The sequence below is a fragment of the Vigna unguiculata genome, chromosome 1 (genome assembly GCF_004118075.2).
Source record: "Vigna unguiculata cultivar IT97K-499-35 chromosome 1, ASM411807v1, whole genome shotgun sequence".
Taxonomy (NCBI): Eukaryota; Viridiplantae; Streptophyta; class Magnoliopsida; order Fabales; family Fabaceae; genus Vigna; species Vigna unguiculata.
The window spans coordinates 29,466,829-29,494,298 of record NC_040279.1 but is presented as its reverse complement, the minus strand read 5'-3'; the positions used below and the strand labels follow the sequence as shown (position 1 = coordinate 29,494,298).

The following is a 27,470-nucleotide window of genomic DNA, read 5'->3' as shown; positions in this document are numbered from 1 at the left end:
ATTAAATTGAATGAAAATTGTATGAAAAATTTATTTTATGTGAGAATTTAGTCTCTCCTTTCTATGGTAGGATATTGTATTTATAGGTTTTATAGATCATACTTAAACAAATATATTTAAAACATTCCATTATGTAAATATAATAAGGTATATATAAATAATTATTAAATCATAGTATCTTATATGTAGTAAATAATTAATTATGATACCAGAATATCTTAAAATATTAAATAATCAATTATTATATAAATATATTCTTAAAGATATAAAATATGATACTAAATTATAATAAGATATTAAATGAAAATATTTAAAAGATATTTCATAATATATATATCACTTTTTTAAATTTAACTAATGAGATATATCATTCATTATTTATATTGTTTATCACTAGATTAGTATCAATGTGATAGAAAAGATATTATGTTGACTCATTTTAAGTGTTAAATATAATTAAATTTAAAATATTCAAAATAATAGGATGAAATTGAAAAAAAATATTATAATATTAAGATTAAGAAAGGCTATTTAACATAAAATAAATTATATAGTAATTCAAAATGGACCTGTTAATATGCCATTACTTATTTATACTATGTGTCAATTATTGTAAGACAGTTACCATCAATTTAATAATAGAAATTACATTTACTCTTTTAAGAAAAAGAAATTAAACCTAGAATATTCAAAATACTTCAAAGATGTTGTAAAAATTATTGTAATAATATAACTGAAAAAAAACTACTTAGCAGAAATAAATGATATATTTATATTCACAATAAACTTGTTAATATGTGATTCATTGTTCATATTAGATCTAAAACAGTAGAACGAGATTCAACAGAATTATCACAATAATGAGATTAAAAAAAAAATGCTCAGTTATTTATTTTTAATGAATAATAATCCAATTATTAAAACTACATAAATTAAATGGTAATTTATTTTAAAGGTATAAGATAATATGTGGTTGGTGCATTTAAACCATTTTTAAATATGCACACTATATCTCACTACTCTTCGCCGTAGAATCCAATAATGGTTTGAAGCATCAACTATCAAAACGCAACATTGTCAACAACACACCCTTTTTGTGCCCTTTTGTGTTTGTTTTTTACTCTCTTTCTCTCTCTCACTGTCTCTCACATTGTTCTATTGTTCTGTGAGTATCCTCGGGGTGTGTTCACAATGAACAGCATCTCATCGCTCACGTTTGATTCTCACGCGATATGCAACCCTCAACGCCCCTTTTCATCTCGTCGCTTTCATCCCTCTCGGAACCTTGTCGTATGCTCCGCTAAGCCCGTCGCGCCTCCTCCCACCAAGCTCGCCGCCGCCGACACCTCCGCCGCGCGCATCGGCTCGCTGAGCCAGGTCTCCGGCGTGCTGGGTTGCCAGTGGGGTGATGAGGGCAAGGGTAAGCTCGTCGACGTCTTGGCCCAACACTTCGAAATCGTTGCTCGCTGCCAGGTACTGCGCAAGTTCTTTTCTTTTTCCCCTTTCTCGTCTTTTCCATCGAGGGTTGTCAGGAAACTCGATGGAATTAGTGGGTAGTTGTGGAAGTGTTGTGTTAGGGTTCATATTTGTCTGTCTACCAGTGCCTTTGTTTAAGGTTTTTGATGCTTGGATTCATATTTTTTTTTTGTAATAATTTATTATAAGAAGTACACTGAATTGAATCTTGAATTAGTTGTGCCGTCTATTTGTCCCTGAATTTACAGTGATGTCATTTTCGTTTCTCAAATTATTAAATAATGTTTATTTTGGTTCTTCGTTGTTACCAAAGGACAGTGGCTTTTGACTTTTGAGTCCCTGAAATTACAAAAAGTAAGAATTCAAGAGGGAAAGGTTTAGTAATATGCTGTCTGATACACTCTTTCGAACATCTTTTCTACTGGTGGTTGGAATTTATTTGAAGTCATAAATTTTTTAGTCTGGTTTCTTATTTAATGAGTACTGTACATGGTTTTGTAGCTTCAATCAAATTTAACCTAGAGAATCTGTTTTTCTGTTTTTTTCTTTTTTGCTTAAATTGATTGATGTCTGGTAATTTCAGGGACTATAATGGCATTTCTGCAGTTCCAGATTGCAATACTATTAAATTTAGGGATTATTTTGGTGTATTGAGACTGGCTTCGCTTGGTGTTGGTTTGTTTCTTGAGTTGTTGCTTTGCACTGATAATTTGTGGTTATTCATGTATTTCTCAGGGTGGAGCTAATGCTGGACATACTATCTACAATGCAGAAGGGAAAAAGTTTGCGCTTCATCTTGTTCCTTCTGGTATTCTGAACGAGGATACTCTGTGTGTTATTGGGAATGGGGTTGTAGTGCACCTGCCGGGGTTGTTTAAAGAGATTGATGGTCTTGAGTCAAGTGGGGTCTCTTGCCAGGGAAGGATATTGATATCTGATCGTGCTCACCTGTTGTTTGATTTCCACCAAGTAGTGGATGGATTGAGGGAAGCCGAGCTTGCTAAATCTTTCATCGGCACCACCAAGAGAGGCATTGGACCCTGCTACTCCAGCAAGGTTAACCGCAATGGCATCCGAGTGGGCGATTTGAGGCACATGGATACTTTGCCCCAGAAGCTTGATGTTATATTGTCAGATGCAGCATTGAGGTTCAAAGATTTCCACTATGGTCCGGACGTGCTAAGGGAAGAAGTTGAAAAATACAAGAGATATGCTGAGAGGTTGGAACCATTTATTGCTGATACTGTGCATGTCATGAATGAGGCCATAACACAGAAGAGGAAGATTTTGGTTGAAGGAGGACAAGCAACCATGTTGGACATTGATTTTGGAACTTATCCTTTTGTTACATCTTCTAGCCCTTCAGCAGGTGGGATATGCACTGGTCTTGGTATTGCTCCAAGGGTGATTGGTGATTTAATAGGAGTGGTACGTGGATATTTATCTGTTTTTATTGTTCATTAGAGTATTTATCTGTTTGTCGAACTTGTCTTTGCTTTTGCTTTTTATAACATCAAACATTAGCTCAGGAACCTCAAGTTGTTTCTGTTTTTTTGTGTTAAAGAATATAAATGCCAACAAATTAAGCTTATAGAGGTAGAATGGTTGATTAACTTTATTTTGGCTGTGCAGGTGAAGGCATACACTACAAGAGTTGGTTCTGGACCTTTTCCAACTGAAATTCTGGGTTCAGGGGGTGATCTCCTCAGATTTGCTGGGCAGGAGTTTGGCACAACCACTGGCCGTCCTCGGCGGTGTGGCTGGCTTGATATAGTAGCCTTGAAATACTCATGTCAGATCAATGGTTTTTCATCGTTGAATCTTACCAAGCTGGATGTTTTATCAGATCTTGAAGAAATTCAGTTGGGTATCTCTTACAAACTTGATGATGGCACCTTAATCAAATCATTTCCCTCTGACCTCCGTCTTCTTGAGCAATTGAAGGTAACTTTTTTCCATCTTTCTCATCCACCCCATTATTCTTCTGGATCACCAACTAAAATGCTTTGATTTGATACATTCTAACATAAACCAGAACGTGAAGGAACAGGTTTTTCAAGGAAGGTAAAGGTCCTTAATTACATGGGTGTTTGTTTATGTTTCTTTTTTTTTATGTTGTAGGTGGAATATGAAGTACTCCCAGGATGGAAGTCTGATATTTCTTCCATAAGAAACTACTCCGACCTTCCAAAAACTGCACGGCAATACGTGGAAAGGGTAGAAGAACTTGTGGGGGTCCCTATTCACTACATTGGTGTTGGACCTGGACGTGATGCCCTCATATACAAATGATTTTTCGTGTTGAATTTGCACGCCTCTGTAGGTAAAGTTGAGGCTTTTTGCGGTAGAGGTGCCAATTCCCGCTAACATTTGATGAGTTTTGGGATGAAAACACATTCGTGGTGACGAGTGAGGATCACCTGCATGATGTAATATGGTGCTAGCCGTTGTGAATGGCATTTTGGGTTCAAATAGAAATTTGATTCAGGGCATTTCACCGTCTAATTTTGCAATACTTGTCGCAATGATGAGTGTGAATTAGATGTCTGGTGATAACATGTGTCCCCTTATTGTGTTACTCATGTGGTAGAAAATAAATGTTGTACTTGTAGCCACCCAAAAGTTTTCTGCTTTCAAGTAACTATCAACAATGTTGCATCATGGTTTTGTTGCTCCTTGCAATCTTTATTATTCTCTCTTATCATTTGCCATCAATTTCACATGGTTTGATGTTTGGGGTTCACATTTCTTTGTGGCTTGAGTTCTTAAGGAATAATTTTTTCTACAAGGGTATATCATGGAGGAAAATAAGAGGAAAACATTGTATGCCAAATCCTAACCCGTTATTACTTTATTGAATTTTAAAATCTCGATCAAATCGGATGAAAGGTTTAGTATGATAATATTTTGGAAAAGATAAGTGAAATTATAAAAGCGATCTATTCCTATGGAGTACAGAGAAGAATTTGTTTGAGTTTTAGTTGGAAAATTAAGTCGAGTTAAATTTAGTTGGAGTTGAAAATTTATTTTTGTAGATTTAAGATAATTAGGGTTTGACGTTAATTTTTCTTCCAACTAGATCTAAATGAAAGTGTAAAAGATATTGATACATTATTTAATAAAAATTAAAATTATTTTAAGTATTTAAACTGAAATCCAAATCTACCTTTGATATTAAAAAGTGGTTTACATTATTTAATAAAAATTAAAAATTATTTTGAGTATTTTAAATTGAAATCCAAATCTACCTTTGATATTAAAAAGTGGTTTGAGTAGCAGTTGGGAATATATCCCAAATAATTAAAAAAAGGGAAGGATATCATGTGGTAAAGAAAAAAAGAGTATTGGAGGCTAAGAATTAAAGTATGATGGCATTGCTGTCCTTTAAGATATATAATTTATCATAAATTATACCCATCTATCTGTGGAATTTTTGTTTTATTCAGAAAAGAAAGGGTGCTAAGGGCTAATCTACCCTTTCCAAATTTCAAGTAGGCGTCGTGGAATGCCCAAAATTTTTCACCAGAAAAAAAAAATCAAATAATTATTTATCAAATTATTACTAATTAAAGTTTATTGAATAAATTTTAAATAGTTAGATTAAAATTTAACAAAAAATATTTTTATTATTATTACTATAAGAAAAACATTGCAATGATAATTAACATTAAGTATTCATTTAAAGTGTTAAAGTTAAATTTGTTTTGTTAAAAGTATTTTTATAAATTATTAATCATAATAGAGTTTTAAATATTGTTAGATTAAAAGTAATATTTATAGTTTAGTCGGTTGCATAAATGTAAAAGTAATAAAAAATATTTAAAAATATAATCGATTATATTATTATGATTTATTATTATTTTTCTTCACCCGTTAATCAAATCTTGTTATCGTTTTCCTCGTCATTTATATTTGGTTTTGCACATTTTCATTTTCTCCTTTTATCGGTGTGAACTGTGAACCTATAGATACAAGCAGAGCAACATAGAGATATTTTGGAGGCGTTAATATGTCACCATCTGATAAAGAAATGCATAGGTGCATAATGGAAGCATTAGAATTAGAATATTTGGTAGTCGTACAGGTTCAAGCAGCAATTGCGTGTCAAATGAATATTTTAATGAATTTCACAACAAGTTGTATGGTACTAAAGTTTCCATTTTCTCTATCTGTTTTGTATCTGCAACTCATATACAGCATCAATGGAGAGTAGAGTCAGTAGTAAGAAAGCATCACCTCCATCTTCGCAGCAATTCATCTCTGTTACCACCCCTCTGCTTGATTTGGAAAAGGTATGCCCTTTAATCTCTCGCCTTTACTTATTTTTCATGTTTGTTACTGTTACTGTTTGGTGCCAAATGGGTTTGATTTAATCATATTATTCTAATTGTATTCATTTTTCTTACTTTTTTATTATGGAACACTTTCCGGAGACATTGCATGTAAATAACAGATTTAGAAGCAGTTTTATGCCATCTAATTGCAATTTGTAAGTATCGAAGGGGATAAGAGTGACAAAAGATCTTAGTTAGGGAAGAGTGGTTTATGGGATTTTATTGTTCTCATTTGTTTTGTTTTTGGGAAAGGAAACTGGGGAATCAAGCATAGGAGTGTTTCACGAGAGGGAGACAGAGGATGCTGAGAAATATGAATTGGAAGTTGATGACTCTCCCATTGAGCAAGTGAGGCTAACAGTTCCAATCACCGATGACCCTACTCAGCCAGCACTAACATTTAGGACATGGATTCTGGGGTTGGTATCATGTGTGCTTCTTGCCTTTGTGAACCAATTTTTTAGCTACAGAACCAACCCTTTACAAATATCTTCAGTCTCAGCACAGATTGCTACACTCCCACTTGGCAAACTGATGGCTGCAACTCTTCCGACTAAACCAATTCGAGTGCCATTCACGAAATGGTCATTTTCAATGAATCCGGGGCCATTCACTTTGAAGGAGCATGTGCTTATCACCATCTTTGCTACATCTGGATCTAGTGGTGTTGATGCAATCAGCATCATCACAATTGTTAAGGCTTTCTATCACAGGAGCATCCATCCAGTAGCAGCTTATTTGTTAGTAATGTCAACCCAAATGCTTGGGTATGGATGGGCTGGGATTTTTAGAAGATTCTTAGTTGACTCCCCATTTATGTGGTGGCCTCAAAACCTTGTGCAGGTGTCTCTATTCAAGGCATTTCATGAAAAAGAAAAAAGGCCTAAAGGAGGATACACTAGGATACAATTCTTTTTCCTAGTCTTTGTAGCGAGCTTTGCCTATTACACTCTTCCAGGGTACCTTTTCCAAGCAATATCAACCATCTCCTTTGTTTGCTTGATTTGGAATGATTCCATCACGGCCCAACAAATTGGTTCAGGCATGAATGGAATTGGCATAGGCTCATTTGGCCTCGATTGGAACACTGTTGCAGCCTTCTTAGGTAGTCCTTTAGCTGTACCTGGCTTTGCCATCATCAACATGTTAATAGGATTTATGCTGGATATGTATGTTCTGATTCCCCTTGCCTATTGGACCAATTTATATGATGCCAAAAAGTTCCCCCTCATTAGTTCTCACACGTTTGACGCAACTGGTGCAACATATAATGTTACTCGTGTTCTAAATCCCAGAACTTTTGACATTGATTTGGATAGTTATAACAATTACAGCAAGATCTATCTTAGTATAACATTTGCATTTGAGTATGGATTAAGCTTTGCAATTTTGACTGCCACTATTTCCCACGTTGTCCTCTTCCATGGAGAGATGATTTTTCAGACATGGAGGAAGACAACAAGAGCACCAAAGGAACAACTTGCAGATGTCCATACAAGAATTATGAAGAAAAACTATGAACAAGTCCCTGAATGGTGGTTTGCCACTATTTTGACCCTTATGGTTGTTGTGGCTCTGGTTGCTTGTGAGTGTTTTGGGAAGCAACTCCAACTGCCATGGTGGGGAATTTTACTTTCTCTAACAATTGCATTAGTCTTCACCTTGCCAATTGGGGTTATTGTAGCTACAACAAACATAAAAACAGGACTCAACGTGATTTCAGAGTTAATAATTGGATTCATTTACCCAGGAAAACCCCTTGCTAATGTAGTCTTCAAGATTTATGGACATGACAGCATGGTACAGGCAGTTTCGTTTCTTAGTGACTTCAAATTAGGCCACTACATGAAAATTCCTCCTAAATCTATGTTCATTGTTCAGCTTGTAGGCACAGTTGTTGCTTCAACTGTCTACTTTGCCACATCTTGGTGGCTTCTAACATCTATTGAAAACATTTGTGATGAATCATTGTTGCCAAAGGGTAGTCCATGGACATGCCCTGGTGACGATGTGTTCTATAATGCTTCAATCATATGGGGAGTTGTAGGACCACAGAGAATGTTTGCCAAGGATGGTGTTTACCCAGGGATGAATTGGTTTTTCCTTATTGGTCTACTTGCTCCCATTCCAGTGTGGTTGCTTTCTCGTAAATTCCCCAACCACAAGTGGATTGGACTCATCAACATTCCCATTATCGCTGCAGGTGCATCCAACATTCCACCAGCCAGATCAGTGAATTATATTACATGGGGTATTGTTGGAATCTTCTTCAATTTCTATGTTTATAGAAAGTTTAAGGCATGGTGGGTCCGGCATACTTACATTCTTTCAGCTGCTTTGGATGCTGGAGTTGCTTTCATGAGTGTGATCCTTTATTTCACCCTTCAATCTAATGGTATTTTTGGTCCAGCCTGGTGGGGTCTTGATGCAGACCACTGTCCTTTGGCCAAATGCCCCACAGATCCAGGTGTATATGCTGAGGGATGTCCTATTCTTTGATTTGCACATTTGTATGCAAATATGATATTCTTTTGGTGAATGCAAGGTGTGATTTTGGACCTTAAATGTACCTGAAGTGTAAATATTCAAATTCTATCTCTGCTGATTGTAAAGTATAATAGAATATTGAACAAGAAATTCAACTTAAGATCAGAACAAGCAAGAAAGATTTTTTAAACGAACTAAGAATCTGTTTTACTTTTATTTCTGTGTTAAAGCTATCAGTGTATCTTATTTCATTCTCGCATGCCTCAGGATGCAAGTGGAAACTAGAACTATTGATTTTAGAGTTTTATGATGAAGATGAATTTGTAGTGATTAGTAAGGATGACTACTTACTATGTTGTTATCCATCATCAGTGATACTTTTGGCTTCTACAGAAATTTGATTAAGGATATTATTATTAGACATTGCATTGCAGTTTTGATGATCTTTCAATATTATGAGAAAATATGAACTTGTCAATTGGCTAATTCAGAAACGAAAATATATATTTCTAATTGTGCACTTTATCGGGATACATATTTTCACTTATGGAGTGTGATAAACACTTTCATATTGCTAATATACTTTTGAGAATGTACAATTTAAAACATATTTTCACTTATGGGTTGACCAATCCTGATATATGTTTGGCTTTCAAATAATGTAATCTATGAGAAATAATGTTTTACTTTCGGATTACATGTTTCAAAAAGTAGTAATTTTGTTTTGACGATGTTTATGCTTTGTGGAGGTAACATTTAAAATTGTCTATTAAAATTGTGTGATAAACCGCTTAACAATCCTATATAATGAAGTGTGAAATTACCTTGTGGATCGTAATCATGATCTAACAAATAGGTTAGTAAGTTATTTATATTTTGATAGATTAAAAATTAAAGAGCAACCAATGTTTACTAAAATTAAAATTAATAGAATGCCCAAACTATAAAGTATGCAAAATATGTTATATGTATATCGAAGATCTTTAAGATGATCAAGAATTAAAATGTCGTTGACAATGTTGTGAGAACATGTAAATTCACTATAATATGTTTGATGAGACTTTAGGAATCGTGACAAATCTCTTCTACAAAATAAGTTCTTCCATATTTTACGTTTTTTGAGTTGATAAATATTATCTTTTGTCGTAACTACACATGTTCAAAGCAAAATAAAATAATGCGATATAAGATAAAAGTAAAAATGATGGAAATAAGAATCTTTTATTTAAAAGATTCAAGTTTCTTTATTAGACCGATCATATATTGTTAAACACATTTGTCAAATTTGAAAAATAACTTAAACAGATTTTATTATTTTAAAAAAATTTACTATTTAAAATAATATGTCAAATTATTATTTTATAATATTTTTAGGAAATACTTGAATAAATTTGTTTTTTTATAAATTAGAAAAGAAAAATATAAAAATAAATTTTTTTATCAGTTAAAATTAATTTATTTGTAAACTAAAATTAAAAGTTTGAAAGAGTTATATGAGAGAAATTTTACAAAAATTAATTTGTATGTAAACTAAATATAATTTATGTATAAATTAATTTTAATTTTTGAATAACTTATTCTATTTTTCCTTTTTATTTTTGTCTTTTAAAATTATTTACAAGAAAATGATTCATTCCTCTTTTAATAAGGTAATTAGTTTCTTTAACAAATATTAAGATCTATTTTACCGTTTTATACTTTATTATTTGATATTTTTATATATGTACAACAAAGTATAGTAAGATCGTTGTTAACTGCAAGCCAAAGTAATTGATTCTCCAACTTAAGTTGCCTTCAAAACCTTATATGGTTATTATTAGAGTGGGAATTGAGTTTGGAGTTGATAATAGGGAAAAACTCTTCTGATTTAATTTATAAGAGTAAAAGGAAAATTAGTAAAAATCAAAGCCAAATTAAAAAAAGGCAAAATAACTTCAGCTTAAAATAATTTATTTTCATATTAACTATATGATAGTATTTCAATTTTTTCTTCTTCCGAATATTCCAACCAAATTAAGATATTAGCAAATGTTAATACGAAAATTGGATGTGTAAGGTATTGCGAATGCTAACCGCATTACAGTAACGTTTGGGTGCAGCGGCAAGAGTGAGCATGGCAACTGCGGGGAGTAAGAAGGCTCTATCATTGCAGCAATTCATCTCTGTTACCGCTCCTCTTCTTGATTTGGAAAAGGTTCCCACTATTCTATTCTATTATCATTGCGATAGCTTAATGTTTTCGGATTACAACCATGAGACCGATCGTAACTTTCAAGTTATTTTATCTTTGGCTTAGGAAGCTGAGATTTCAAGCTCAATTGCTACCGGCGCGTCCAGGAATTTGGACACCGCTCAAAAGAGGGGCTCCACAATCCTCAACTTGAAGTGCATCGATGTCCAGGTTACCTCTTCTTCCACTTCGTCTCTATAAGTCCTCATTTTTTTTTTTTGAACTGAGTGTAATTTCTTGGAGTTCGCAAACATGTTTGAGGAAGTGCAATTTTTTTTATGTTTATCTTGTTTCATTTCTGTTGAGATAAGAGTATCAAGAAATGGAATTAGCTAAGTTTACAATTGATTTTTCTTGTTTTCATGTGTTTTTAAGTAAGTGGAGTTGATTTTCTATTATTTTTGTGTTCCCTTGTTTATTCCGAAAATAGACTGGGCTTATGGGGAAGTCTCTGATCGAGTTCCAGTCTACAAAAGGAGATGTTCTTCCCGCACATAAGGTAAAATGTTTCCTTTCTATTATCTGTTCACTATCAAACTGGTTATGCTGGTTTATTCAAATTTAAATTTATGCTTTTTAGTATTTTCTTGTGTGAATGAGCCTACTTTTATTGTGTTTTATGCATTTCTATCCCTCTTCTTTTTCTTTTTTTTTTTTCAGTAAAAGTTACTTGCCCGAAACGTCTTGTATCACATGATTTTTTTTTTTTTTCAATTTATATTGTATCACGTTCAGGAGTTAATGTAGTTTTCTTTTTTGCAGTTTGGTACTCATGATGTTGTTGTTTTAAAACTCAACAAGGCTGATTTAGGTTCTCCTGCTCTTGGACAAGGTGTTGTTTACAGATTAAAGGTATCCAATTGATTCAATTAGTGAAAAGAAAAGAATGCACACGATGTTGGTTAAGATGGTCCCACATTTGGATATTACTCTGTTTTGATACAATTACTAACAGGACTCGTCAATAACTGTTGCTTTTGATGATATACCGGAAGACGGTTTGAACAGTCCCCTAAGGCTGGAAAAAGTAGCAAATGAGGTATGCAGTTCTATTATAAATAATTCAATGACTACTATGAGATTTCATGAATTTTACTTGAAGATAATTCTGGATTTGAATAAAATACAGATGAGGACCCTAATATGCAGCTGTTGCTCTCCCTTTGCTCAGTTAGCTGTTTTTTCTTACACAATGTTAACATGTTTCTAGGCATCTTTATCTTTATTTGGGTAAAATGTGTTTTGTATCCCTGTAATTTTTTTGAAATATATTAAATACTTTTACCAATTTTTTTTGTCTCTAAAATTTAAACATTTTTTAGGTCCTTGTTAGTAATGATAAACGGAAAACTGATATGATGACAATTTTAACAGGTGAATCTTACAATTAAAGTGATTTTGGTTAAATGTATAACTACACTTTGCCGATATCAAGACCATTTCATCTGTCCTTATTACTAAGTAAGAACCTAGAAAATATGTTTAACTTTTAGAGGGACCAACAAAAAATGCATAATTTTTTTGGAGGACACGTTTAGTTTTACATAATTTTATAGCGATGCAAAACATATTTTACTTTCTATTTTTTTATCAATTTCTGGTTCCTAGGTTCTTACGTGCTGTAAATATCTATTGCTCATGTAGGTGACATATCGCAGGATGAAAGACGCATTGATACAGTTGAGTAAAGGAGTGCACAAGGGTCCTGCCTCTGATCTGATTCCTGTCTTGTTTGGGGAGAGGCAACCTACAGTTTCCAAGAAAGATATATCCTTTACTCCCTATAATAGAAATCTTGATCAGTCTCAGGTGTGCAACCTAGTTTCTTGACCGGCCACTTTATTTTTCATTTCTTATAATCTTTACAAAATAGTTTTATACCTTAGGTAGGCGATTTTCGTTCAATGTGTCATTTCATCTAAGGTTGCTTCTACCTTTATAATTAACATGGATATTTCTATAACTTTTTTGGGTACAAAAAACATATTTCAGTGTTTGTTACACTATTTTATTCTTATTGGTGTCATTAGGTCCTTTACTTTAGGGAATAAAAGAATGTGATTGAGGCTCCTAGCAAAACTTTTTTTGAATTTAGAAAATAAAGAACTATATTTTTTTAGTAACATTCGGAAAGTGTTGAATGCTTACACTACGGATATTTACCTCATTAATCACTTGAGCGCTCGACAACTTTAGATATTTTTTCTTCGAGCATTCTAAAGTCATGATCTCTAAAAAAACATTTTATAATAATTATTTTTGCATTTCAGCACCCTTCTGAAGTTTTTAATTTTTTTATTATTTTTAAGGACTTAACTGGATTGCTTTAAATCCTACAAGAAAGATCTCATGAGTTATAAGAATGCAACCGTAGAGTTCTATTTGTGTCTAATCATTACTGAAAGAACATCACAATATTGACCTGAAGTTACATGAATATTATTAATTACCACCATATAATAAGCTGGAATATTTAGATTTATAGGACATGCTCTATTATAATGTAAGCGGCAGAGCTTTGTTGTGGTTCTTTATTATTGATTTTAGTATATCAATTTACCTCACCTAGTGGGATGAGGCTTTTCTTGTTATTAGGATATCAACTAATCAATGCAGAATATATCTGTTATGTATTTATGTTTTTATCATGAAAGAAAGAAGCAGTTTTAAAAGCTCTATCGTCAAAGAATGTGTTCTTGCTGCATGGACCACCTGGAACGGGAAAAACTACAACAGTTGTAGAAATTATATTACAAGAAGTAAAACGTGGATCTAAGATTCTTGCTTGTGCAGCCTCCAATATTGCTGTTGACAACATTGTAGAGCGGCTAGTTCCACATAGGTATACTTATCTTATTATCTCTTTGGCCTGAAATAATTAACTTCTTTAAGTGGTTTTACTTGGTTTGGTGTGATGTGACTAGTATAGTAACTTTAGCATCTGACAATATAGATAAACAATGTCTTCTATTGTGGAACATTTCTCCACAAAACCAGTAAGTTTAGAAGAAGAAGAATATGCTCTTCAAAATTCTCCCCTTTGAGAAAGTAATAATGTCTTGTAAAGTTTATTAATTTGGATACATTTTGTTGTGCTTCTGTTCTTATTTATTTTTTGTTCTTTTTCCCCATTCTGTGGTGAGATGTGTTCTTTCTGCATGGTTTGATTTCTTCAAAATGTGTAAAATGATGTTTTGATACTTGATACACATTCATGATCTGTGATTTTTGTGCTAGAGTTAAGCTGGTGAGACTGGGTCATCCTGCACGCTTATTGCCTCAAGTACTGGACAGTGCGCTGGATGCTCAGGTACATTTTGACAAGTTATTTGAACGTTAACATTTGATATCTGCCTTGGTTATTTTATCCATATTTTCATACTATTCGCTAAAACATAGGTAAAGCAGTAATCTGAATAGAGCTCTGCATTATCACTAGAGATCCATTGTAGGAACCCCCCCGTTAAAAATCATGGACCAATTACGAAGTAAACTACTCTGTCCAACACAATAAATATAAGGGGGAAAGCTGGTTAAATTTTGTCATTGTATTCTATTCACAACTGCCAAATTCGCTTCAACCAAATCACAATGCCAAAGAACATTGCATTCCTCACGACACAGCCCTTTAAAATGAGAAGAAAAACTTTTACCCAATGATTCTGGACAGATAGATCGCTCAGATATTCTGTTATTCCCCCTCCTCTTGTGGGTTCTTTAATGATGGATTAAGTTAATCAGTATTCTTTGGCATTCTTCAATTACACTGTTTTATGTCATTGTTTTTACCCATTCCATATTGAATTTCTCTGATATTAGGTACTACGAGGAGATAATAGTGGTCTTGCAAATGACATTCGGAAAGAAATGAAGGTGAGTTTTAGAACAAAAGTTACAGATCTGCATCTTAATTTTCATTGTGATTTTATTACCATTTATCAACATTATTTAATTCATCCAGCTGATGATTCTGGTACTGATACTTCAGATGATATCATTGATTTGAGCATTAACTTCATGTTAGCTTAATTAGATATAAATATGATTATGCAATATTACCTTTTACATGATATAACCTATTTTTTCAGGCATTGAATGGAAAACTTCTGAAAACCAAAGACAGAAATACAAGAAAGGACATACAAAGGGAACTTAGGACTCTATCCAAAGAAGAACGTAAAAGGCAGCAGCTTGCTGTAACAGATGTACTTAAAAGTGCAGATGTAATATTAACTACTTTGATTGGGGCTTTCTCTAAGAAACTAGACAGCACTTCATTTGATTTAGTGATTATTGACGAAGCTGCTCAAGCACTTGAGATAGCATGCTGGATACCTCTGCTGAAGGTAGTGTGTAAAGAGTACCCGCTACATTCAATGTTATTCACTACACTAATCCATTTGGAATTCTGACTTCTTTTTATCTTCTGATTACATACACAAGCCATGTTTTATTGGTTTTTGAACACTTCATATTATCACCATTATGGTTGGTGGGAGGAGGGAAAATAGAGAAGTGATATTCCATAACAAATATATTTAAAATAAAGCATGGTTGGTAAATTTTTAGACAATAAAATCTCCCGAAATCAGAATTTGAAAACTAAATATTTTAATTTTTTGTTGCACAAGTGCTGCTAATGATCCTGAGAACTGATTTTGATGATGATGATTAGAGAAATAGTGTTTTCTAACAGTATCCTTCATTTCTCCTACAATATCCTAGTGTTCTGGACTCCATACGGCAGGGTGTATTACAGACCCGACTCAAATATCAAATTGAACTGAAATTAAAAAGTTTTTAAAGGGTAGTTGAATACCAAAATGTACTGTCTTTTACAAAAGATAAGTTGCTCTGGACTGGCCAAACTAAAAGCTTGATACTACACCTGGGTTTGATTCTGTATTAAAATATGTAGCTTTCTGATCATTACATTATTTTTTTTTTATTCTAATGAATTAAATGAAGAGTTCATTGTTTTAGGGTTCAAGATGTATACTTGCAGGGGACCATCTTCAACTTCCTCCAACCATTCAAAGTGTTGAAGCTGAGAAGAAAGGCTTAGGAAGAACTCTCTTTGAACGACTTGCAGAAACGTATGGAGATGAAATCACATCAATGCTTACTGTGCAGTACCGTATGCATGAACTTATCATGGATTGGTCTTCTAAAGAGCTTTACAACAGTAAGGTGCTCCTACATTTTAAAACTTGTTTTCCTATTGCATCAGTTTAAAGCTATCTTTTATATGCCACTACATAGCATAATTTATCAATCATGAACCGAAATAATATTATATGTTAGGGGAAGGGGGTAAACAATTTATTTGATCATCCTGTATGACATTACGTGTTAACAGATCAAGGCTCATCCAAGTGTTAGTGCACATATGTTATTTGATCTTGACGGTGTGAAGCGGACATCTTCAACTGAACCAACCCTTCTTCTAGTAGACACAGCTGGGTATGTTGGATTATGTCCTTGTTGACATTCTATCTTCTCATAACTGCTTGATTAGGAGGGACATGTGGAATGAAGTCATGGCTTTCTCTTATGAAAATTTATATACCATCATTTTGTTTATAGTGGTTGTGTTTTGATAATCTGCATTCAGTCATTAGTATTCTGGTTTCTTCTATCTAATAAAGCAATTAACATTCGACCAAACTGTTAGGAGGAGGCTTAAGAGGAAGAAGTCATTATATTTTGTATGAAGCAAATGTAGATTGTTTAATAACCATAGGAGTTAGTTTTCAAACAGAATGTAATCGAACTGCTTATATTGATGAGATTCAGATGTGATATGGAAGAAAAGAAAGATGAAGAAGATAGCACCTTTAATGAAGGTGAAGCTGAAGTTACTGTGGCTCATGCGAAGAGACTAGTGCAAAGTGGGGTGCTTCCTTCTGATATAGGAATTATTACCCCATATGCTGCCCAGGTATGAACTTGTTCTATGTGGAATTTGGGTCCTCTAAATTGAAGAATGCACTTTACATTAGTAACCATTTATTACAAAATGAATGGTTCAGATTGTAATTTATCTAATGTTTTTTTCATATAAACAATTGTTAGTGAGTGTACTTTGTTCTCTAAAGTTCACCTTCTCACTTTAAACGAGTCAAATCCTTCGATGTGAACCTTTGCTGTAAATGTTGTGCAACTGGCTTCATATTCTAGTCGTTTTACGAGAATGAAATATAGTAATGTTCTTCCTAACTCTAAGTAACTAGTATGGCAGGTTGTTTTGCTCAAGATGTTGAAAAATAAGGAGGACAAGTTGAAGGATGTTGAAATCTCAACAGTTGATGGTTTCCAAGGAAGGGAGAAGGAAGCCATTATTATATCAATGGTTCGATCAAATTCAAAAAAAGAGGTATTTCTAACAAGTCTGCTAATTTCATTTTCTTCGTATATGTTCTGTGGCAGATTTTGGTAGATGAGTGAAGAATAAGAGAGACTTGAAATATATGTTTCAGGTTGGCTTTCTAAGTGATCGCCGACGAATGAATGTCGCTGTGACACGGTCTAGAAGGCAATGCTGTCTTGTCTGTGACACAGAGACAGTCAGTGGTGATGGATTTCTAAAGCGATTGATTGAGTATTTTGAGGAGCATGGTGAATATTTGAGTGCATCTGAGTACCAGAATGAGTAGACCAGACTCCCAAGATTAAGACATCTATCGTTGCACTCGTGCTTATTTTGGTGATGTTGTGAACGTTAGTCAAATCTTTCCTAATGTATTTGGAAAGGAAAGCCGTTGAGGAACCAGTTCATCATCGAGTAATGTTATTACTCTTTTTTATTAAGAAACTGTATTATTTCTTTTTGAATCATGCGGGTATATGTTTGAGCCTTGTCTATCCTTATAATCATTTCATATTTTTAACTTAAAAATAAACTTTACTAAAATTTTATTGTCAGGAGAATAGATCGCATGGTTTTTAGCATCACAAAGAAGATTGCAAGGAGACCATTAAAGATATTAGAAGACATTATGAAATGGGATATCAATCGAATTTGGTTTTTTACTAAATCCAATAATAACTAGATCATTATTATTATTGTTATTTTTGGTTTTATTATTTTTATTGTTACTATCATTCCTGTTATTCTTCTTGTATTATATTATATGAATGAGACATGGCCTTGTTTTTTGGCGGGAGGGGTAAGACAAGTAGTTTGTTTTGCAAGGTCAATATTTTGATTAACAGGAATTATTTTTAAGCTGGCCAGTGTGTAGCAAGCAGGGATAATAGTGCTATTTTTTTGGGAAAGGTCTTTTTATCAATTTTTGTCGGTGTCCTCCCATACCATTTCTATACAGTGGACCTTTATCGCAGAGCAGGGGCAACCTCAGGAGCTAAAGTACTACATTTTTTTAGCAGAATCCTCCCATACCATTTATATGCAATTTTTCTTTTTTTTGTGTAGTCTCTCCATTTGGTTAACTTAGTTTCTGTTGCTAACCCATTCAATAAAGGGGGTTTCAGCTTTCTGCGCATTATTAAAGTACAATTTTTCTTTTAGCAGAATCCTCCCATACCATTTATACGAAAGAATGTCACTATGTTTTTATAGGATACTTTTTTTTAAACATTAGCATATTATGCGTAGTCAAATGCAATCTTTGCACTAGTGATGGTTAAAAAAGAAAATCTAAATGAGGAAAGTAATGTCTTAATTTATAAGTACTTGTTTAGTCAAACTTAGGGTTGTGGATCAACTCGCTTGTTAGCCCATGACAACCATTTTGTACTCGAGCCTCTTATTAGGGTTATTAATATTTTACTTTAACTTAGTCAATTGCTTCCTTGACCAATATATTTTAAAATCATCATATTGCCTTTGTATGTTTTATTAGAAGTTGAGGGTTGCACCACACTTGTCCATGATTTAACAATTTAGATAGTTGTTGGTCATTGATGTTGGAGTATGGTTGTAAAAGGGTTCATGATATTGTGTAAGTAAATAAACTTTAATTTTTGGTGTTTGAATTCCCAAGAAATATTTGATGTAGATGGCCAATCCTGTGCTTCAAAATTTCTTCCTAAATTTGCTTGTGTTATCCGAAAAGGTCATTTTAGAATTGTATTAAGTACAAATTTTCGAAGCAACGTGTAGGAGTGTTCTGGAATGGAAAATGAGGAATGAAGCTCAGCCTTGGTCAACAGGTCTTGAAAAAAAAATCTGAAACACTCCAAATTTTGTAAAAGTACTTGCAAAATAGGTATTCCAGAATTGCTGAGTGATGGTTATGAATTACGTGTTTTAGAATCAGTATTGAGCAAGGTATTTGAATGGTAGAAAACACTTTCCAAATTATTACATGAAAAAAGTTCTGAATAACCTATTGTAGAAGGCATAAATATGTTTATCTATGTTTGTGACACGTCAAAGAAAGTCCAGACAATTGCAATGGATGAGGAATATTAGAGTAAGTTATCATGTGAAGTGGATATTGTTAAGAAGCAGAAGAGAAGTAGAGCAAGGAAACTAGGAAATTCAGGACTCTTTTATTTATATATATATATATATATATATATATATATATATATATATATATATATATATATATATTCAACTAAATAAAGATAAAAACATATCACTCCTAAAAATATTTATCAAATAATATCTATAATTATGTTCATAAATTATTAAGAAAATATCTCCTAACCAATGATAAATAATCATAATGATAATATCTAAATAGATATGTTTTATAATATATGTGTTTTTTTTTTTTTGAATTGATCATTATGCTAATATAGATTCAACTAAGAATGGAGTAACATGATAAGATTACAAGTAGAGCTCTCAATTTGGTCTAACTCACATATTTTGGTCCAGACCTGCATGGGTTGAGACAAAAAAAGTTTATAAAATCAAAAAGTCCCTTATTGAAAAAATCAATTGGACCAAAAAGTTCACAAAAGTTTTGTGAATCAAGACTAATCCATGAACTTTCTTTCTAAAAATAAAAAATATATTATTTTTTTAAATATAATTACAATTTTAATTTTGATCGGTCTGTCTCTATTTTTAGCTAAATCAGTCAGACTTGATCTTCAACTTGAACAAGTCTGTCTCTACTCCAATCTCGATAGACCCGTTTTAAATTTGGGCACGGGTTGGCCTGAGAAAAACTTCAGAATCGGTTAAATTGACACTTATTTGTAGGTGATATTCACAAAAGATGCGGTACAACACCTATATGTTTTTATGATTGTTCTTATACATTAATTAAGCTATATATATTTATGTTGTATGGAGTGTTTTATGGTTTTTTCTCTGTTGTATAACTTATTAAAGCAACACATTTTTGGCAGATAATATTTCACTTTTAAGAAAAATAATTTACTTGATAAAGTTAAATTATTCAATTTAATTATCAAATAATAAGTTTTCTATAAAAATTAGAACACTCATTAGTTTGAAATTCGGTAAGTATAAACTCAACCGATAGTAAATTAACAACATATTAATCAAGATTTATGATTAATAACACTTCTTAACGTCCAGATAACATAAAACAATCTTTTATATTTCTAAGAACCTTTAGAAAAAATAACAATATTTCCTTTAATCTTTAAACCACAAAATTAACTCTATAATATGGTTTAAAATTGATAAATTCTATTTAAGTTAATATATAATAAAAAAACAAGAAACTCCTTTTTTTATTATTTTGTAATTGTATAAGTCATGAACTTTTTTTTTTATAAATATGTTTTTGGTCCTTTAACTTTTAGTGAAAATTGGAATTAATTCCTCTTGAAAATCTTGAACTAATTTAGTCTTCATATTTAGAAATGCGTGAATTTAGTCTTTTAAATTAATTTTTTTAAATTTATTTGATGTTTCAAACGCTTTTCTCAACTAATATTGAAGTGAACATGTGTTAAACAATATAAACAAACTAATACTATAATGACTAAATTCATGTATTTATAGAATTTAGGGACTAAATTGGTTCAAGGTTTACAGATTTTCAAGAGAGACTAATTTTAATTTTCACTAAAAGTTAAAATACCAAAATATATTTAACCCTATTTTTTTTTTATTATAGTACTCATACTCTTTACAAAATTTAATGAATTCTTTATCATCCCATTCTACAATAATTTAATTAAACTCGGTAACCATTCAACTAACACCTTGTTATTAGGTGTCTAAAATGAAATTATAATAAATGTCTTGGCAATTATTATGATAATATTACGTTTAAGGAAATTATTATAATATATTTTTTCACAAAAATTTAATGTTGATAATCAGGATGAGTTCACCTATTTCAATATTCTTAGCATTATTCATACTTTAATAAACGACGTGTATCAATCTTTATCAAATAAAGACAATCACACATATATTTGATCTATTAGATAACTAATGTCTTATCTCATTAATCTTACGATAAAAGACAATTTAAATAAAATTATAAAAGACTTTTTTTCTCCTTCATTATAATCTCTAAAACAAGTCTCTAATTTTAACTAAGGACCTTACGACATTAACTGTTTTTCACAAACAAATGAAATGACAAAACACAATTTTATTAATGCAAACAAAACAGATTAGATCTTGAACCTACCTCGTATTCCTAACAGCTTCTTCTCAAGAAATTCGTGACATTCCAAATTTGATGTTTCAGATTGTTGGCTAGGGATGAGCTTCTTTTTTAATTCTGCAATCCGTAACACTCGCACTAGATGCTATACCGATTATTGAATCTGCAACTGCATTACAAATCCTTACTTTCTCAACTTGCAGAATGATGAAACTTCTTTTCTACTTGCTAGTCTACTAATCTACCTACACTTTCCTACTCTTACATGCTGCCATGAACAGGATTAGAGTGCTTAATCTGATATTCTAAGTACCCATTTGAAAAGAAAAACAAGTTACTTAGAAGTTCCAAATGGAAGTTGAGAAAGTAAAGTCATCATTTGTGCCATATGCTTCAAGCTGGGTGGATTCTAATTCCTGAAGACCTGCAATTCCATGCATCTCAATCAACGCTTCCCAGTTAACACTCGTGTCAGAAAACACTCCCAATTCATCGTTTTCATATCTCAACACAGCTTCAGGAACTGTTGTTGAACTTTCTGTGCTATCAGCTCTTGCTGACTGTGTTTCTTCTTTAAGTATTCCCAGCTGTTGAAGAAACTCATGTAAGTCTATCTGGGGTTTCTCTTGAAGATCTCCCGGAACATCCTCGGATGATGTTTGAGAGTCTTTTGGAGTGCTTTCTGCATTGTCAGTGTTGTCTACATTCTGAGTTTCTGCCTCTGGATCATTGCATGAACTATTTGGGGAATGCCTCTCAGCTGAATTTTGGTGCTTAAGCTCTTGTAGCCTCTGATGGATTAAATGAACACTGGGTTGAGCACTAACATTGAGTAATCCACAGGAAGGGAACATAGAAATGAAGTTCTTGGAAGGGAACCATTTGAACTTTCCTGGTGTAATAGATGAAGTAGGCCTTGGCTGCAGGTGTGGAAGATTAAGGTATGCATCTGGTCCATAGAGTCTCCTTGCAGCTTCATCATAAGCCATGGCAGCTTCTTCAGCTGTGGAAAAAGAACCAAGCCAGAGTCTGCTTCTCTTCTTTGGCTCTCTTATCTCAGCAACCCATTTGCCCCATGTTCTCTGTCGAACACCTCGGTACTCGCACGAGGCATTTTGTGGACCACCTTTCCCTCTGGTTGGCCCTTTCTTCCATGGCTTCAGGGGGGACTTCTTGCAAGTATCCATGGTTGATTTCAATAACTTAGATCAGTGGAAAGTGGTGCTTTGAGTATCAGTGCTTGGTGATACTTGGAACTGCATGCGAGGCGCGGATATGTAGGAGAGAGTGTGTAGGTTGGTATAAATGTCTTCACGTTTGGAGAAGTAGCAAACAAAGCCCATGTGACCGTTATTCACTGTGTATGTACTCAGTGATTGTTTCAAATCCCTTTTTCTTTCTTTTTTTACGATAAATCTTTTAGGTTTTTATGTTTTTATGTTTTTATGTTTCCCTCTCACTGCCACAACAGGTTGATGTGTATGTAGCCATGCATGGTGGTGTTAACACGTGGTGGTAGTAATTATAACTTTGTTTACCACACAAACATGACACCTTTTCTGTTGTTTTAGAAAACGAAAGTTGATTAAAAACTCCACAAGGGGAATGCTGAAATCCAAGGATTTTGAATTGTCGACGTTGACAATGGCTTGCGCAGGAGAATGTCCTTGAACTATAAAATGACAATGCTATACGTCCAAGGGTTTGGTATAGCTCCGTACCAACCCAGTTGTCATGATTGTTACACAACAAAGCTCGTATTTGAGACCACAATAACCTTCTTTTTTATATATAGGTTCAAGATAGTGATGAAACCGATACAATATAAGAGTGTGAAAGAGAGAAAAAAAGGGTATTGAATGTTGTTGAGGTGGCGACTAGAATATTTCCAAGATTTTCTAACTGATACAGTGATTGTGTTGAATGAACTCTCTGACACTCTTCTTTGGATTCTATTTCTACAAACTAGCCACATAATAGTGATGAATCTGTCCTTGAGGAGAAGGGTTTTAAATAAGATCCACCTCAACAATTTGCAATTCACGAACTACATTTCACATGTTGTTCTGTCATACACACCCTGATTCTCGAGACTTTTGTTCACCTTTATCCCATGCTTGCTCTCTGTGTGCATCTCATCGTGAATTACCGCTCATGCCCCTAAAATGTTCACATATCATACCTAATCATATATAACATGGTGATGAGTGATAATTAAGCATGCCAATTCTGGAAATATTCATGTGAATGATAAATGATAGCGTCTATATGCTTTCAATATATAACATTTATGACATTGTTATCCTTGAACCAGAGAGAACAGCTGGCATTACATTGGTGACAAAATGTCATAATCAATGAATGAATGTACGATAAAAAGTCCTACAAAAACAACCAAAGCCTACTTATTGTACTGATAATTTTAATATTATGTAGAAAATTATTTTGGCAAAAGGAGAGAAATAGCATTTTGTCCTTGGTTAAGGGATGGCTCGGGGATTTTGACAAGTCAAAACAAAAATCCATGTCAATGTCGGTCCTTAAACGGTAATTAACATAACAATGGCATAAATAGACCAAAAAAGTAAGAAGCAAGCTTTTGCGAATCGAATAAAAAATGAATCAATAATTTCAATTTTCTACTATAGAGTTGTGCAATGAGAATATGCATAGTATGGGCATAAAGAGTACCTCTCTGCAGGAGAGAAGAGGTATCTCGAGAGTCCCTCTATGGTGTTCATCTCAGTAGTGGTTGTCAACTTTGCTTTGTAAACCAGGAAAGTTTGGAGTGTTTGTTTTTTGAAAATTATGTTTTGAAAAAGTTTTATTAAAAAATTTTTGATAAAATACACGTGACAATACTTTAATGGATGAAATAAAAATTTGATATGACTGGAAAAGAAAAGAAAATTTTTAGTGTGTGTTAAAAAACAAACTTTCTCAAACTTTATTAAAAAAAGTTTGTCAAATAATCATAATCCTTTGTTTTTACATTGTTCTATTGCTTTTAAGTTTGTTTTTAAATGTTTTCTGCATTGTCATTCCTTCTCTGTTCTGCTAACTTATCTTAACAATAATTGTAGACCATAAATGAAGGTTGTTTTCATCAATATTATTTTGGATATCTGGGAGATGAGGAGTACTAAAATATTTGGTGCTCCTTTTTCTTTAGCTTTATCCATTGATAGAAGTGGTTTGATTGGAAATATTTATAAAGTTTATAAGGGTAATACTGTGGATGATCTCACTATTTTTAAATACATTAACATATACGACCATGAAAAAAAAAAGCTCTTATTACAGATATTTCTATCATTTGGAAAGTTCCTAGTAGGGTTTGTGAAATGCATCATCAATAATATATGGAAAATTATCATTTGACAATCCTTTATAAGAAAAAATGATCCAAATAAAAGTGATATTTTGGAATGTACTTATGGATGAGTTACTTTGGTTTTGGTGGGATTTTTCAAGAAAATGTTAGGAAATTTATTAGTAATTTTCATTTTTTGGTGTTGCCTTAGCTTTGGAAGCTGAGAGTAGATAGGTATAGGGATAGCAAAAATATCTGAACCCGCAGGTATCAGTAGCTAAAATCTTCGGTGGATAGTTTGTATATGTGAATATTTATTATTCGTGGGTAACGGGTATTTTAATACCCACTTATAAATGGGTCGGGTACGGATATCATACTACCCGTACCTACAGATACATGTTACCTGCAAAAAATTAAAATTAAAATTTAATTTATATTTTATTAAGTTAAATTTAATTAAAATTAAAATTATATTTTATTAAGTTAAATTTAATTTATACTATATTTTTTATAATTTTAATTAAATTTTATTTAAAAAATTTATAAAATATATATTTTTTAAAATATTTGTAGGTATGCAGGTATCCACGGGTACCCGTGAATTTTAAAAAGATTTGCGAATATTTCTTAATTTTTTTTTTCAGGTCGGATTGTCAATAGGCACTATCCGTGTCTGACTTAACCCGTTGTTATCCCTAAATAGGCATTATTTTAACTATTAAGTTATATGTGAAACCACATGCGTGGGTCTTCACATTGATTTTATAATGATAAAAAAATCATTAAAGTAAATATAAATAATTATTGTAATAAAAATAATCTATTTTTTTATAATTTTTTTATTATAAATAGTTATTTTAGTTTTAAGAAACTAAGTTAAAAAATTGTCACTTGAAGGTATGATTTAAAGTGTATGATTGGTAAAATAATTATTTCAATTCTAAACAAATTATTTATTAAGGATAAAATTGAAAAACGAAATATATGTGAATTCCTTTATATAATGGTATAGATAAATGGTTATAGGTGGAGTTTACTTTAACTCATATATACATGATTCTTTCTTGATAACACTACAACAAGAATGACTTTAAGTAACAGTTAAAAATTGTTGTCACTGGTAGTTTTTAAGCCGCATCTATAAAATCGTTGCTTATATTATGTTTAGGCAACATTTTTATATTTATGGTCAAGTTTAGTGTTGCATAAAGTAAAAAATGGTGTAGTGTAATTGCTTTTAAAAGTTCATCTATTATTTAATGATCTATTAGAGGAATATGGGATTGTTGTCTTTATATGTGAAGAGATGTTAATTTTCATGTTTCTCATGTGTATAGAAACAAAAATAAATGAGTTGACAAACTTACTAATTTTGTTTGGATCACGGGTTAATCCACATCAAAGAAGCTCAAATCCATTTAATACGGATTAAGTAAGTTAAAAACAACAATTTTTTCATTCTACTCGGAGATACCAGAATTGACTCATCTATTAGAATCTATTTTGATATTTCTTTTTTATGTATATTTACAATTTTTAATACAATTTTTTGTTGTTGTAATTATATACTTATATTTATATTAAAAGATTGTCTTACATTTTTAATACAACTTTTTGTTATTGTAATTACATACATATATTAATATTAAAAATATAAGTCACACTATTATCTTATTATGAATTATTCATGTTAATCAAACTATTAATTTGATGAATGAAATTCTCCACATATAAATATAAATGAACTTAATTGATATTAATTGATAAGAACAAACATAAACATTTTGTATTACAGCCATGGTAAAGAAAAGGACATAATTAAAAAATTATATATACGAAAATGGCTAACTAAGGCACATTGGAAATTGTAAGTGGGACACAAATGGTTCTTACGATTTGGAAGACTCTTCTTCTTAAAAGCTTCTTTGGTATGCCATGAAAATAGGAATGCGTGGAAACAAAGAAAAAGCCACACGTACTTACAGGAACAAAGAAGTGTTTAAACTGCACTATGTGGAATTTATTAGATGCACCAGAATTAGATGTGTTAAAATGAGCCAATCTTTTTTACACGAGTTGAGTTAAGAAATGGTCAGCTCAACCCGAGTCATTTTTTGGTAAATCGAAAATTTTGCAATCCGATCTGATCCAGCACGAGTTAGTGAGTTAATGGGTTGGTTCACTAATGAATTTTTTTTTTGTAATTTATTTTATATATTTATTGCATTACAATAAGAGTAAATTTACTTATTTTATTTTTTATAATACCTAATTTTTGAAATATTATTATAAAGATAATAGTCAAAGATTAAAGTATCAATGTATATAATTTACAAACAAATTAATTAAACATTCAAACTATTTAAATATTGTTGAGCAACATTCTAACATTTAAAAATATGAAATTTTTAACCTATATAATTAAAAGTAGTAAATAATTATAACAATTTTTTTTAAATGTTGGTGGGTTAAGTGAGTTGGATTCAGTTCAATCATCTTTTGAAAAACCTTAGTTTTGCTCAACCCAACCCGACTCAAATCTGTGGTGAGCCGGGTTGGCTCACACCCCCTAGTCAAAGACAAGGGGAGGTGTTGTTCCCACAGACGAGGTCAATGTTCCGACCCAACCCAAGTTGGTCCAATAACATTGTTAGGAACAACGACCGCGTGCCCAAGGTATTGTCTGCTTTGGAATATGGAGATCCGTCATGGCTCAAAGGGTGAAGTATTTAAATTGCGTTTGACCTCGATTCCTAAACGATATTAATGAGACTTATTGGGTGTACCGAAACATTTAATAATCAAAAATTAAATACTATATATATCACAATTTATTTTTAATTAAACTACAATATTTTTAATTCTATTCTCTTTATTTTCTTCAAGCAAACTCAGCTAGCATAGGAGAAAAGACCACGTTCTTGCTTCTCATAGTTATTTAATTTTCTGAGAATATTTTTATTACTATAAATAATTTCGTGGGAAGAAAGAACACCATTAAGTTTTCACTTCTTAATCTAAATCATTAACAACTAGCCGTAAGAATTCGTAAAACG

General features: G+C 32.3%; 4 protein-coding genes across 5 annotated transcripts; 3 read left to right on the top strand and 1 right to left on the bottom strand.

Moving 5' to 3' along the window:
• The first annotated feature begins 1,045 nt into the window (after nucleotides 1-1,045).
• LOC114186510 (adenylosuccinate synthetase 2, chloroplastic) lies at nucleotides 1,046-4,187 on the top strand. The gene is made up of 4 exons (XM_028074447.1): nucleotides 1,046-1,473; nucleotides 2,212-2,904; nucleotides 3,109-3,420; nucleotides 3,598-4,187. Exons 1-4 carry the CDS (start codon nucleotides 1,192-1,194, stop codon nucleotides 3,766-3,768), a joined length of 1,458 nt encoding a protein of 485 aa, XP_027930248.1. The 5' UTR covers nucleotides 1,046-1,191; the 3' UTR covers nucleotides 3,769-4,187.
• A 1,273-nt stretch (nucleotides 4,188-5,460) lies between these two features.
• Nucleotides 5,461-8,495, top strand: LOC114162416 (oligopeptide transporter 5-like). Its single transcript, XM_028046291.1, has 2 exons — nucleotides 5,461-5,768; nucleotides 6,063-8,495. The coding sequence occupies exons 1-2, from the start codon at nucleotides 5,679-5,681 to the stop codon at nucleotides 8,307-8,309; spliced, it is 2,337 nt and encodes a 778-aa protein (XP_027902092.1). The 5' UTR covers nucleotides 5,461-5,678; the 3' UTR covers nucleotides 8,310-8,495.
• Nucleotides 8,496-10,325: 1,830 nt separating this feature from the next.
• On the top strand, nucleotides 10,326-17,819 carry LOC114162423 (DNA-binding protein SMUBP-2). 2 transcript variants are annotated; one of them, XR_003599198.1, is made up of 16 exons: nucleotides 10,326-10,491; nucleotides 10,594-10,698; nucleotides 10,958-11,026; nucleotides 11,290-11,379; nucleotides 11,483-11,566; nucleotides 12,172-12,336; nucleotides 13,182-13,369; nucleotides 13,765-13,837; nucleotides 14,347-14,400; nucleotides 14,616-14,873; nucleotides 15,511-15,717; nucleotides 15,887-15,990; nucleotides 16,324-16,468; nucleotides 16,769-16,903; nucleotides 17,007-17,311; nucleotides 17,453-17,819. XR_003599198.1 is itself a non-coding variant. In XM_028046310.1 (15 exons), the coding sequence occupies exons 1-15, from the start codon at nucleotides 10,411-10,413 to the stop codon at nucleotides 17,181-17,183; spliced, it is 1,935 nt and encodes a 644-aa protein (XP_027902111.1). In that variant the 5' UTR covers nucleotides 10,326-10,410; the 3' UTR covers nucleotides 17,184-17,364. The 2 variants fall into 2 exon arrangements, 1 of the variants encoding a protein (XP_027902111.1); XM_028046310.1 differs by lacking the exon at nucleotides 17,453-17,819 and having other exon boundaries at nucleotides 17,007-17,364.
• Nucleotides 17,820-21,128: 3,309 nt separating this feature from the next.
• LOC114168235 (dehydration-responsive element-binding protein 2F-like) lies at nucleotides 21,129-22,347 on the bottom strand. The gene has a single exon (XM_028053363.1). The coding sequence runs from the start codon at nucleotides 22,283-22,285 to the stop codon at nucleotides 21,437-21,439; it is 849 nt and encodes a 282-aa protein (XP_027909164.1). The 5' UTR covers nucleotides 22,286-22,347; the 3' UTR covers nucleotides 21,129-21,436.
• Nucleotides 22,348-27,470: the final 5,123 nt, after the last annotated feature.